The following is a 14,408-nucleotide window of genomic DNA, read 5'->3' on the forward strand; positions in this document are numbered from 1 at the left end:
TTACTGAGGAGTGGCTTCCGTCTGGCCACTCTACCATAAAGGCCTGATTTGTGGAGTGCTGCAGAGATGGCTGTCCTTCTGGAAGGTTCTTCCATCTCCACAGAGGAACTCTGGAGCTCTGTCAGAGTGACCATCGGGTTCTTGGTCACCTCCCTGACCAAGGCCCTTCTCCCCCGATTGCTCAGTTTGGCCGGGCGGCCAGCTCTAGGAAGAGTCTTGGTTCCAAACTTCTTCCATTTAAGAACGATGGAGGCCACTGTGTTCTAGTGGACCTTCAATGCTGCAGAAATGTTTTGGTATCCTTCCTCAGATCTGTGCCTCAACACAATCCTGTCTCGGAGCTCTACAGACAATTCCTTCGACCTCATGGCTTGGTTTTTGTTTTCTATTTTTAATAAATGTGCAAAAATGTCTAAAAACCCGTTTTCACTTCGTCATTATGGGTATTGTGTGTAGATTGATGAGGGGAAAAAATAATGTAATCAATTTTAGAATAAGGCTGTAACGTAACAAAATGTGGAAAAAGTCAAGGGGTCTGAATACTTTCCGAATGCACTGTATATATATTTAAAAAAATGCGTATTCAAGTATAAATTACCCAAATTACCAACATTTGTGACAATTCTGGTAACTTTGGTAAATTACCGGTAGTTAGCTAACCTATACATGAGCATAGACAGAAATGCACCTAGAGGTGGTTTATATTCAATCTTTATTAAGTGTAATAAAATAGACAGATATAAAAAACAGTAAGTAACTGATGAATAGATATGATGAAAAAGTATAAAAATGGTTTGCCTTTTACATTTTTGGTATATTTATGAAATGTTAATATGACTATTCACAACAAATCCATCAAATTAATCTCCTAATTCATCTCACCATGTTTTACTAAGTGTAAGGACTCTTTACAATGGACAGCATTTTTCATTGAACCAAAGCACAGGTTTGAAAATGCATTATGAAGACAATACAATGTTTTTGTCTCAAAACATATACCTCGATCTATTGCTAGAATATATTCGTTAGACACAAAAGGTTTTTTAGACTGAAGCATTCTGAAACAATGACACAGTAATGAGATATACACATTTTAACTATGAAATGCTGTTACCTGGGAATGCCTTATTTGAGGTTATATCTACATTATAAATGTAATATATGCGATTTAGCAGACTCTTTTATCCAAAGCGACATACAGTCATGGGTGGCATATATATCTATTTTTAAGGGTGGTATGGGTGGTTCTGGGATTCGAACCCACTACCCTGGAGTTGCAAGTGCTATGCTCTACCAACTGAGCTACAGAGGACCATTATGAATGCATTAACTTTGTTCAGATATGGATGGGAAATAATAAAGGAAATGAAATTGGCAAAACATGTTTTTACACAAACAATACATTGCAATACAGTATTTGGCATCAACATTTCAATTCCATTTCTTCAGACATACAGAAAACACATCAGTCTAATATATATGTAATGGCTGTGAGAGTTACCAACAATCCAATAGTAAAATGCACTATGAACCCCTACAAAATAACATAATTTAAGGTACTGGCAGGCATATCATCAATTTAACAAACTGCAGACATGTTGCAGACATAAAGTCGCCAAAGCAGCCAACCAGTACAAAAACTCTTACATACTCTCTTCATCTCTCCGCTAATCTCTGTCAAAAGATATATTAGCAGGAGCCGACTCAACTTTAACTATTGAGAACTGACCTCAGATAAGTGTAATGGCCTTGCCTTATCTAAAGCCTCAGTGTGATAGCAGGTAGAAGCAATAGAGTGAGCCATGAGTAGTATTTGTACAAATTACAGACTTCCAACAAGACACATCTTTGTTGGGGACGGGTGGTAGATTTCTTTGAACGTAAAATGTTTCCAACAAAATAGAAACAAGCGACAAAACTATAAACAAAATAATTAAGAATGAAATGAATCCCATGTCCGACAGATGGTAGGACAGGACAGGACAGGAGCCATTGTTTGTAACAGACAGAGAGGAGAGGAGGACATGTTGGGCACCATGGACGCCGCCATCTTGTTGCTGACCTTTGACTTCAGGACTTGTAGACTGACCTCTCAACCTTCTTGGTGACGCTGCTGGTGCCGGCCACCTGCATGCTCCTCTGGACCACCTCCTTCGTCACATGACGTGTCACCATGCCGCTGGTCTCTGTGTGTCCCATCATAATCATACCGTCTCCTAGGGGGAGGAGAGGGGGTTAAGAGTGTGAGGGAGGAGAGACGCTGTCTGTTTGTGTGAGGGAGTGAGTGAGAGAGTGACAGAATGAGTGAGTGAGAGACAGAGTGAGAGACAAATAAATGTATTAAATTGATACACTACCTGAGTGGTAGGGGTCGTTGATCATGGTGTGTGTAACGTTGGTGTGTGTGCTGGGGTCGTTGATCATGGTGTGTGTAACGTTGGTGTGTGTGCTGCCCTCTGTTGGAAGTTGGTACACATCTCTCTTGGTCGAGGACTGACTGCTGTACTGAGACATGCCGCCTAGTCCTCCTAGTTGAGACATGCCTCCTAGTCCTCCTAGTTGAGACATGCCTCCTAGTCCTCCTAGTTGAGACATGCCTCCTAGTCCTCCTAGTTGAGACATGCCGCCTAGTCCTCCTAGTTGAGACATGCCGCCTAGTCCTCCTAGTTGAGACATGCCTCCTAGTCCTCCTAGTTGAGACATGCCTCCTAGTCCTCCTAGTTGAGACATGCCTCCTAGTCCTCCTAGTTGAGACATGTCTCCTGCAGAAGGGAGAAGGAGGGACAGAGAATCATACATTAGTATACAATATCATTCCAAATGTACAAACGTATAGAATACTGGCTTCTAAATATGAAACCCAGTATGGTCAACTTAAAGTGAGTACCGACACCTTATTCATTTCAATTTAAACACTAAATAAAATCCAAGATAAAAGAGACTGTCCTCTTACCCCCATCCTGAGACTCGATGGTGATGATGCCCTCCCTCTCGGGGCCGAAGCCCTCGGTCGTCCTGGCCTGAACTTTGAACTTGTACGGCATGTTCTCAATCAGGTCCGGAACCATCAGACTGGTCTCAGCGCTGTCACCGCTCACCTGGAAGGAACGCACGTCACCTGGAGGGGAGATGGAGAGAAGGGGGAAAGTGGGGATTAGAATAGGTAATGAAAGTGAACATAAACAGGACTACGAAAGTTAATGGTCATTTACTAGCATTGTCCATAACAAGTCAAGAAGACCGGCAAAATTGACATTTGTCTCTGTTGATCACGTCAATGTATAAATCCTAGCAAATGACTATTGACAAAAAGCTCTAAAATCCCCCAAATCTGATCTGGAGTCAGTGCTCAGTCTCACCTCCTCCGTGCAGATGTTCACAGGTGACCACGTAGCCCAGGATGTCTCCGTTGGGTTTGCGGGGTTTTTCCCAGCTCAGCTGCAGTGCCTCGGGGGACAGAGCTGTGAACACCAGGGGGCCGGGAGCACTGGGGGTACTGAGAGTGAAGGGAGAACCTGGAAGGGGGGAAGACAGAGAGAGAGAGAGAGAGAGAGAGAGAGAGAGAGAGAGAGAGAGAGAGAGAGAGAGAGAGAGAGAGAGAGAGAGAGAGAGAGAGAGAGAGAGAGAGAGAGAGAGAGAGAGAGAGAGAGAGAGAGAGAGAGAGAGAGAGAGAGAGAGAGAGAGAGAGAGAGAGAGAGAGAGAGAGAGAGAGAGAGAGAGAGAGAGAGAGAGAGAGGGGGGGGGAAAGAGAGAGAAAGAGAGGGGAGAGAGAATAAATGGGGAGAGAGGGAAGGAGACACAAAGGAACAAGGGAATGAAAGATAAGAGGGAATTGGAGAGCGAGAAAGTAAATGTTGAGTAAAACAGAAACAGAGAGCTAGAGGTCATAGGTCAGAGGCGAATCAGCTAACCAAAGGAGTGAGGATACGAAGGATCCACAATGGGAGGCAAAGACGTATCGCTGATTACCTGGCATTGGGCTGAGTGGGCTGTTGGGGTCCACAGCTGACTCTATGGTGATGACTCCCTCCCTCTCCTGTCCCCAGCCTTCCTGACTCTGAGCCTTCACCTTGAACAGGTAGGAGTGGTTAGGCAGCAGGTCTTGCACCACCACAGAGTTGTCTGCTGGGCTGGACATGTTTATACGCTTCACATCACCTGGAGAGAGAGACAAGGGGTTTAATAATACTGTAGAGGGATGCTGGGGCAAGGCTATGAGATCTAAAAAAGTTGATAGGGCTTTCTTCAAATCCTATCAGAAGTCTTCACGGATATACCCAAACCCGATTACCCAAGATCCTACCCGAGATCCGACCCGGTATCTGAATTACGCTGTCAGTGTGATCAAGGATTAAGGCCATTCTACTGCCAATGTTTTTCTATGGAGATTGCATGGCTGTGTGCTCAATTTTATACACCTATCAGCAACGGGTGGGGCTGAAATAGTAGAATCCACCAATTTGAAGTGGTGTCCACATACTTTTGTATATATGGCATAGCTTGATGTAGAGGTCTTCACGCATATACACGAGATCCGACTCGGTATCCGAACAGGTTGGATCCAAAATACGGTAGTTGACCCTCGGATAATGCTCGGCGGCCACGGACCTCGGATCAGTCTGATCATATGTGAAATGCTGCCCAGATCCCAAACTATATTTGAAGAAAATATCCTGATGATAAATAAATATCCTCTATAAATCACATTTGCTACGCATGGCAGTTGGTTCAGTAAATAGGATTCATCTCTCTCCTCCTCCTGTCTGCCTCTCTGTCTGGCTTGAGATCTCGCTGTAGCGAACTTGCAACATTGTTTCAACTGGGCCTTCACTGTTTTCCACTGGAGATATGGGATCAGCAATATGTTGCTATTTCACACGAGGCGTGGTGGTTACTTAGGCCTATCGAGAAAGAGTGAGGAACTATTGTCGTTCACAATGGTTGTAAAACACTGTTGACTTCCTGTGTGAGGTGATGGAACAACCACTTTGAGAAGCTCCGCAGATCATACATGGTGGTTAGTTAAGACGATCAGAAATATTATCAGACATCCCCAAATGGCAACTTTTCTAGGCCTACATTTGCACACAGGCCAGGTACTTCTATGCGTGCTCTAACAAAAAATATAAAAAATAAACATTAACAAACAATTCACACAATGAAACAATGAATGCACATGAATTAGCGGGAAACAGAGATCATTCTGCAGAGACAAGACTAGTAGTGACATCACCACACACCCCTTCCCTTCTCACTGTGTCCACATTTTAAATGAGGGATGTCATTTATGAAAACACTAAGCTGTAGTGTAGACCACGACTCAATTATTTTAGATAGGCCTACAACAGAAAATGCATGTGAACCGTTAATGTTCACTGTCTAACAGACAAGCCAAAACAATTATGTTGGCGTGCGCAGCAATGAAGCTGCATTAACGGTTCACATGCATTTTCTGTTGTAGGCCTATCTAAAATAATTGAGTCGTGGTCTACACTACAGCTTACGGGCGGCAGATAGCTTAGTGGGTAAGAGCGTTGTGCCAGTAACCGAAAGGTCGCTGGTTCTAATCCCCGAGCCGACTAGGTGAAAAATCTGTTGATGTGCCCTTAAGCAAGGCACTTAACCCTAATTGCTCCTGTAAGTCGCTCTGGATAAGAGCGTCTGCTAAATGACTAAAATGTAAAAATGTAAATGTAGATCCATTTCAGTCTGACACAGACCCGATCCAGTTTGGATCTGATTCTACCTCATCTCTGACATATTTTGGATCGGATCGGGTATTGATTTTCAAAAAAAATTACCGGGTCCTTTCAATGTCGGAAGGGAATTTCACAGATCCAATTCGGTTCGGATCTCAATTTCAGGATCCTATTCAATCAAACCTGACAACTATGTTAACAGGTTCCAAGTGAAAAACTATATTATTCTTCTGCACATCAACAAAACACAACGTGTTCAGAATGTGACAAATCGTCATGGGTCTATACCCTCAACGTGTTCACAATGTGACAGATGGTCATGGGTCCATACCTCCATTGAGCAGCTGGTAGAGGACACAGTACCCCAGAACATCCCTGTCACAGTGGGGCTCCTGCCAGCTGATCTTCAGGGCCGTAGGGCCCAGGGCAGAGAATATCAGCCTGGTGGGGGTGTCAGGGACCCCAGGGGCCAAAGGAGATTCTGACGGGGGAGAGAAAAATAGGTAAATGAGAGAAGGGGAGAGAGAGAGATGGGTTTAGGGAAGGAGGGAGGTTAGGGGTTAAGTGGAGTCAAAATTACAGGGGTTACATAGACTATCACTAAATGAGATCGGATTAGTGAGAGGGGCGTGAGCGTGATGCAGAGAGAGAGAGAGTGAGAGAAAGAGGGAGAAAGAGATAGCTTTCCCTATAAAAAAAACAAAACATGCATCACACCAAAAAAAACTGCTTCAGCAACACAAAACCTTCCTGTCCCACTAGCTATGGGCATGGTAAGCCCTACCATGCAGCCATAGTGCTCTTCAGGCCCTGCTATTGTCCCAGTGGTGTGAGAGAGGACAGCTGTGTGTGCTGCAGACAGACAGACAGACTCACCCTGGAGCACCCTGTCTAGGTTCAGCAGTGCATCGTTGACATCCTCAGACTGGGTCCTGGCCCGGAAGGCCTGAGACATACTGTAGGCGTACTGGCTCTGAGCGGGGCTGAAGCCATACGTACCTGAGGATGCAGGGAGCAAGCAAAAGGGAGCAAAAGGAAGGAGAAGGAGGACAGGAGAGGGAGGGAAGGAAGTGAAAGAGTGGGGGAAGTAACAGAGGGAGGAAAAGGAGGGAGGAGAGAGAGCGAGAGAGAGGAGAGGATTGAAGGATGGAGAACAACAGGAGAAGAGGAGAGCGACAGTCAGCATAGCGCCTGCATAGCTCTGTGAAGCCACCAACCCCAGTAATCGATAACAGATATCCAAGCCATCCGCCTCATGCACCTCATCAGTAAGCCTGCTGTAGATTATTTGTATATATGATATTTATAGCCATGATTGCTACAGACAAACAGATGAGCTTCTTCCAGCTTTTAACAGTAGAGGTCAGAAAGATATGAAAACTATGTGACGGATTAGCAAAGAACTCATAGTCAAAGACCTCATCTCAATGGCTCGGTGTAACCTCATGCCTGTGACCTGTGTCAGTGTGGACTGTAAATTATCAGCTCTTTAAACTCAAAGAGCTGAAAATATGCTTAAAAATATATGTTTAAACTTCAACTAATCTTACTTTGGCCATCTGTGTATCCAGACAATCCACTGGGCAGGTCTCCTATGACGATGGAATCTCGGATGTTGTCGTCATACTCATAGTAACCTCTGTTCTCGGATCGCTTCCTCATGACAACATTCTCTGTGCGCGTCCCGCCCCCAATCACCTGTGTGCGGGAGAGAGAGTTTCCTCCTGTAGGAGAGGAGAAGAGACAGGCGTAGAATAATGATGACTACCAAATACATCGATTCTGAGTGCAAGGTCGTCAAACTTTTGGTGTCAACACATTTCGCATTGAAACTCGAAATCTCCAAGTTTGCTGAACTCTGTATAGGGTACTGTTCTGGTGAAGACAAGCCAGCTGGAATTACTTGCCACTGTCATATCATCGTAAGTCAACAGAAAGATTCAAAAGCTGACACATTTTGAGAAAGAATCTGCATCCATCCGTACCTTGTCCAGAGAGGTATGTTGTGGTGGACTCCGTGGTCATGGACCCCCCGGCCCCTCCTCGGTGGCTGGAGCTGAGGGTGGACATGGGAGACACCTGGCTGTAGCTGGATGAAGACATTTTGGCACTGCGCGACATGGAATTATTACCCCCGGGGAAGAGGAAGTTCTGTTCCAACCTGCCGTTCGTTGGTTCTGAATGATAGAGGAGAGCCAGAGGAGAAAGAACATCAAGAACATTCTGGAACCCAACATAACCCAAACCAAACATTCTGTAACCCAACATAACCCAAACCAAACATTCTGGAACCCAACATAACCCAAACCAAACATTCTGGAACCCAACATAACCCAAAACAAACATTCTGGAACCCAACATAACCCAAACCAAACATTCTGGAACCCAACATAACTCAAACCAAACATTCTGGAACCCAACATAACCCAAACCAAACATTCTGGAACCCAACATAACTCTCTAAAAAAAATAATTGATTAAAGTATGTCAATAGCGGCAAATCACAACAAACTGCAAGAGAAACGGCCACCTTACAACCTTAGACTGAACACAGGGACATACATATATTTGGTATCACCACTTTCACAGCCATGAGAGGCCTTTATACATAGCCAGGTCACCCGTGATACAAATCAGTATTAGACGTCCATCCATCCACCTGAGGACATCAGGAGATGAGGTGGAAACCGGCCACTAGGGGCAACAGTGAGCGCTGTTACCTTCAAGTAGGTTTCAGTTTTGCTAGGGCATTGTGGACGGGGATGGTGGCTGGGCGTAAGCATCAAAAGGTTGCATGTTCGAATCCAGCGATAGAAAAGTAGTTTTTGAGATTTTTTGTTGTAAGCCTATCCCAAACCGTAACCCTTACCTTAACCATTCAGAGTTAATGCCTAACCTTAACCCTTACCTTAACCATTCAGAGTTAATGCCTAACCTTAATATTTTGGAGTTAATGCCTAAACTTAACCTGCCTACTTCCCAGGGCATCTCTCCACATAGAGGTGTAAAGAGTGCAGACAGGAGAGACAGAGGCGCACCTGGAAAATCCTGTCATGACCATCAACTGGCGGTGGGGCAGTTGATGCCTGGAAGTGAAGACCCTTTGGGTGGGAGGGTTGAGGTGCAACAGGGGAAGAGGCCAGACCAGAACCAGGGGTAGGGGTAGATTGGAGGGCGGAAACGTGATGTTGATTAGAGATCTGAAGACTTTGTGCAGACAGAGGCGGTGGCATAGGGGGGCTCTGCATTGGGTGGTTTGTGCCTGACGTACACAGTAGCTGGCATGCCATCTGTCTGTTGTCTAGTGGACTTCACCTTGATGGGGTGTCTGTGTTCGGCTGGGCCGGGGGGTCTCGTCGGTGCTGGTCTCTGTGTCTGTGCTGAGGCGGTAGGGGATCACATCCACATGCCTCTTCCAGGACACCGAACGCAGGTCCAGCTTGGAACCCACCAACTTGATAAAGCCTTGTTATGGAGAGGAGAGGCAAGCAGGCGGGGGGGTCTGGATTGATGGTTGGCATGGCAGTTGTTTTTGTGAAGCGAGGTGATTAGAAGGAGTTGACAGAGGAGGAAGAGGAGGAGGCTGGATGTATGTAGATTATGTGATATCTAAACTACAGAGCAACGACAGGAGAGGTTTGACTGGCATGATAAAGCCATGAAGAAGAACATAAAGAAGAGACACCATTTTGTGATCTGATGGTCTAAAATAAAGTCTGTTTATTAAAAGACACTTCAGAGAGAGAGAGAGAGAGAGAGAGAGGGGGGGAGAAGGAAATAAATAAATAAAGAGAAAGAATGAAAACAGAGACAGAAAGTGAAAGAGAGCGAGAGCAATGGAGGAGACCCTCCTATTTTGTCAGCCATTTTGACCGTGACACTTTAAGACCTTTTTTCAGTTTCTCTTTCTTTCTCTGTCTGCTTCAGTGCGCAGAGGACTGGACTACAGAAGATGGATAGACACATCTCTTTCTGCTCCACGGAACCCATCTATAACTGTCCTGTCCTGTCCAGTCTGCATTCACTCGGTTTCACAGAGCACTGAAGCTCACTGGCTTCATTAGCGGGCTACTGGCCCAACACGTGTAAATCTAAAAACAACAAGCCAACATGGAAAAATCCCTTTGGTGATCAACACAGCGAGCTTCATCCCCATTAGCTGTTAATTAGCAACAACTATTCTTCCTCGGGGTCCACTCAAAACACAATCCAAAACCAAACTCCCAGTACACCACTGAAGATAGACTGCAGAGAGACGCATAATACCAGCCAGGAAAGGTGCCGTAGTCTGTGGGTACCCACCTTCGTCTGAGACGCTGGGTCTCTTGGAGCCTGTTGGTGACCTCATGACCTCACTGCTGTACATCAGATAGCCGTCGTACTCATCGCCCGCCTCCGCGTCCACTATAGGGATGTCTGGGATGATAGGGACTACAGGTGGGGGGGAGGAGGAGGAGAGGAGGAGGGGAGGAGGAGGGGAGGAGGGGGGGAGGAGGGGAGGAGAGGAGGAGGAGGAGGGGAGGAGAGGAGGAGGAGAGGAGGAGGAGAGGAGGGGGGGAGGAGGAGAGGAAGAGCGATGGATTAAGACAAGCTCTCTTGAAACATTCGCTTTCTGGTTTGCTAGACACAAATGTTTAGCAGTAACAATCAAGATCATATTAGATGCCTTCTAGACGGAACGTCTCTTCTGCTCTAATTTACTCACTGGACATGGGTCTGGTGGGCTGGGAGGCCAGGTTGATGGTAGCTTCTTTGAAGGGACCCCAGCCAACGCTGTTCTTAGCACGGACCTTATAGCAGTAGGTCTGGGCTAACTGCAGGTTCTCAATCAGCAACATCCTCTTCTTAGGGTTGTCTATCTTCACCTTCTTCGCTGCACCCATCGGCTCTACAGGGGGAAGAGGGAGGAAGAGGAGAATGTGTTGAGACTCGGACACACCAGTAGCGTTTGCCGGCCGAGAGTACTTAGCACCTCTAAACAGAGTGCCGGCCGTAATTTGCGAACCGAGTGCAAACCGATTTTACATGTAGAATAGCATGAAAATGTTGTCAGTCAGACTAAAACACAGCGCGAATGACCAGCAGACGAACGGCAGATCAACATTCAGTGTGGTGTGTGTGGTCCTTTAGAAAGTCTTAAAAGCACAGACATAATTCTGAGATTCTTTTGATTTGATTGGTCACTCACTCGTGTCGTCATTGATGGGCGTGTAGAGAACCTCGTAGGCGGTGATGACACCATTGGTCTCTGCAGGCTCCGCCCAGCTGACCTGAGTGACAGTTGGACTGATGACGTTAAACGCCAGACGGCCGGGCTCACTGGGGACTGGAGGAGAAAGGAGACAGGAAGTGAATCACAAGGTACGAAAGGCAGAAAACTATCTACACAATCTTTGAGCTTACGTGCCGTGTCGACCCAACAACATTCAACTAAGAAAGAAAACGGTCCACAATCCTAGAATTGTAGTTTTTTCAAATAAAATATATGTAGTACATCTTTAGACAGGAACAGGATGTGACCTCACTCACCATCCTCCAGGGTTTGACAGGGCACCATGTCGCTGTAGCTTCCGTCTCCCAGGCCGTTGTAGCCACACACTTTCATCTCATAGTCACAATAGGGGTACAGGTTGGCCAGCTCAGCATGGGTTGTCTTCACATCCATCACCTGGGCGTCAGCCTCAGGATCCCCATAGATCCAATACTTCACCTGGTCACCAGGGAGAGGGAGGTTGGAATGAACAATCATAAAGGGACCACAATCCAACGTTTATTTGTATATTCCAAAATCACAATCCAAATATTTTTTGTACGTTTTATTTTCAAAGTCAATTTTTAAAACAATAGTTCAAAGTTCAGTGAAAGCTAAGGAAAAGAATCTCCCATTTTCCACCAGTAAAAGTTGCCAGGTGTGTAATCTATTGAGTTCCTCTGTTGATGACCTATGCTCCTTACAGAGTAAAGGGTTTAAGTCAAGGTAAGTCAAGTCCTGTCCAGTGGCGGCTGGTGGAAGGAGCTAAAGGAGGACGGGCTTATTGTAATGGCTGGAACTTAATTACTGGAACGGTATCAAACACATCAAACATATGGAAATCATGTTTGACTCAGTTCCATTCTTTCCATTCCAGCCATTACAATGAGTCCGTCCTACTATAGCTCCTCCCACCAGCCTCCACTGGTCCTGTATGACAGTTCCTCTCAGTACCTTGTTGTCCAGGGGGTTGGATCCTGAGGGGGGTTCCTTACCTTGTAGCCCAGGGGTCTTCCTAAGGGGTCCCAGTTAAGGCGGATGCTCCGGGGGCCGGTGGCTTTGGCCTTCACGTTGGTGGGAGGGTAGAGACGACCACCAGGAGATGTGGCTGTCTGGTTGATGAAACCCATACTCTGCTGTATCTGGACATTCTCTGGGACTCCTGAGGTGAGGAGGAGAGGCGGAGAGGAGAGGAGGAGGAGAGGAGGAGGGGAGGAGAGGAGGAGGAGAGGAGGAGAGGAGGAGGAGGAGGAGAGGAGGAGAGGAGGAGGAGAGGAGGAGGGGAGGAGAGGAGGAGAGGAGGAGGAGGGGAGGAGAGGAGAGGAGGAGGAGGAGAGGAGAGGAGGAGGAGAGGAGGAGGGGAGGAGAGGAGGAGGAGAGGAGAGGAGGAGGAGGAGGAGAGGAGGAGGAGAGGAGGAGAGGAGGAGAGGAGAGGAGAGGAGAGGAGGAGGCATAAAGGGTTGGGCAACTTATTTTAGTGACACACACTTTGTGCATCAGATTCCTTAGAGATGCCCCCAGACTGTGTGTGTGTTTCAGTATCTGTTTCTGTGTGTGTGTGTTACCTCCATCAGTAACAGTGACCATCGTCGTCTTCCTCTCTCCGACCACAGCTTTCGTACTGGGGTCAAACAGTTCCAGTTGAAAGGTTTCTGGTTTGATCGGGCCAGGGTGAGAGCGTGGATCGATCACGATGTTCTTCTCCGTTTCCCCGGGACCAAACTTGAGGGGGCCGGACAGCTCGAAGCGTTTGGCGTTGCGGGTCCTCCAGTGGACGGTGGCGGGGGCCTCCTTGTTGCGGGTGCGGACCACGGGGATGGAGTAGGTTGGGTCAGAGGTGGAGAAGTTCTGGGTGCTCTTCATAAACATCACCACACTGGGCTCTGAGGGGAGCAAGGGGAGGGGAAGTTTGTTATGGCCATGTTAGAGAGGATGAAGTGATGGCTGGCTTTCTAACCACAAATGTGGCCATTAGCCAAGCTCTCAACACCCAAGACAATAACGTCTGGGATATGTTGTGCGAGGACCACCCAGAGGCTGTTCTGGGACCTGATGCAACAGAAACATTACTACATTAAAACTCTGGGATAATCTAAACACTATACAGTTATCCTCCATCATTTGTTCATGCTATGTGACACGCCCTGGACCCTGTCCTCTCACCTGGTTGGTCAGTGATGGCGACAGTAGTATATAACCTCTCACCTGGTTGGTCAGTGATGGCGACAGTAGTATATAACCTCTCACCTGGTTGGTCAGTGATGGCGACAGTCGTATATAACCTCTCACCTGGTTGGTCAGTGATGGCAACAGTAGTATATAACCTCTCACCTGGTTGGTCATTGATGGTGACAGTAGTATATAACCTCTCACCTGGTTGGTCAGTGATGGCGACAGTCGTATATAACCTCTCACCTGGTTGGTCAGTGATGGCGACAGTAGTATATAACCTCTCACCTGGTTGGTCAGTGATTGTGACAGTCGTATATAACCTCTCACCTGGTTGGTCAGTGATGGCGACAGTCGTATATAACCTCTCACCTGGTTGGTCAGTGATGGCGACAGTAGTATATAACCTCTCACCTGGTTGGTCAGTGATTGTGACAGTCGTATATAACCTCTCACCTGGTTGGTCAGTGATGGCGACAGTCGTATATAACCTCTCACCTGGTTGGTCAGTGATTGTGACAGTAGTATATAACCTCTCACCTGGTTGGTCAGTGATGGCGACAGTAGTATATAACCTCTCACCTGGTTGGTCAGTGATGGCGACAGTCGTATATAACCTCTCACCTGGTTGGTCAGTGATGGCGACAGTAGTATATAACCTCTCACCTGGTTGGTCAGTGATTGTGACAGTCGTATATAACCTCTCACCTGGTTGGTCAGTGATGGCGACAGTAGTATATAACCTCTCACCTGGTTGGTCAGTGATGGCGACAGTAGTATATAACCTCTCACCTGGTTGGTCAGTGATGGCGATAGTAGTATATAACCTCTCACCTGGTTGGTCAGTGATTGTGACAGTAGTATTTAACCTCTCACCTGGTTGGTCAGTGATGGCGACAGTAGTATATAACCTCTCACCTGGTTGGTCAGTGATGGCGACAGTAGTATATAACCTCTCACCTGGTTGGTCAGTGATGGTGACAGTAGTATATAACCTCTCACCTGGTTGGTCAGTGATGGCGACAGTAGTATATAACCTCTCACCTGGTTGGTCAGTGATGGTTACGGTGGTTCTGGGATAGCGTCCCAGCTTGGCACCCTGTCTTGGGTTACTGAGGTCCATGACAAATTGTTTGACCTGTGTGTCCTTCAGCAGACCGTCTCCCTCTCCCAGCTCCAACAGACGCACAGGGACAGTCTGCTGGGTCTCCCCTGGCCCGTAGGACAGGTCCCCGTCCACTGTCACATAGTCCTGGTGAGAGTGGAGAGTAGTTAGGAGGATTGGAACT

General features: G+C 46.8%; 1 protein-coding gene across 3 annotated transcripts in view; it reads right to left on the reverse strand.

The window, feature by feature from the left end:
* Positions 1-694: 694 nt before the first annotated feature.
* LOC121568463 (integrin beta-4-like) overlaps positions 695-14,408 on the reverse strand; it is a 44,829-nt gene continuing 31,115 nt past the window's right edge. Inside the window, exons 24-40 of one of the 3 annotated variants that reach the window (XM_045226702.1) lie at positions 14,164-14,371; positions 12,516-12,833; positions 11,946-12,112; positions 11,229-11,409; positions 10,888-11,025; positions 10,405-10,587; positions 10,002-10,130; positions 9,015-9,164; positions 7,685-7,876; positions 7,250-7,423; positions 6,576-6,698; positions 6,031-6,180; positions 3,970-4,158; positions 3,360-3,515; positions 2,954-3,118; positions 2,358-2,762; positions 695-2,216 (exon numbers count right to left, since the gene is read on the reverse strand). In XM_045226702.1, coding sequence (XP_045082637.1) covers positions 2,071-2,216; positions 2,358-2,762; positions 2,954-3,118; positions 3,360-3,515; positions 3,970-4,158; positions 6,031-6,180; positions 6,576-6,698; positions 7,250-7,423; positions 7,685-7,876; positions 9,015-9,164; positions 10,002-10,130; positions 10,405-10,587; positions 10,888-11,025; positions 11,229-11,409; positions 11,946-12,112; positions 12,516-12,833; positions 14,164-14,371 — 3,174 coding nt within the window. In that variant the 3' untranslated portion in view covers positions 695-2,070. The remainder of the gene's footprint in view (positions 2,217-2,357; positions 2,763-2,953; positions 3,119-3,359; positions 3,516-3,969; positions 4,159-6,030; positions 6,181-6,575; positions 6,699-7,249; positions 7,424-7,684; positions 7,877-9,014; positions 9,165-10,001; positions 10,131-10,404; positions 10,588-10,887; positions 11,026-11,228; positions 11,410-11,945; positions 12,113-12,515; positions 12,834-14,163; positions 14,372-14,408) is intronic. The other 2 variants (XM_045226709.1, XM_045226710.1) reach the window with 2 other exon arrangements.

This window comes from Coregonus clupeaformis, chromosome 1 (genome assembly GCF_020615455.1).
Source record: "Coregonus clupeaformis isolate EN_2021a chromosome 1, ASM2061545v1, whole genome shotgun sequence".
In the NCBI taxonomy this organism is placed as follows: Eukaryota; Metazoa; Chordata; class Actinopteri; order Salmoniformes; family Salmonidae; genus Coregonus; species Coregonus clupeaformis.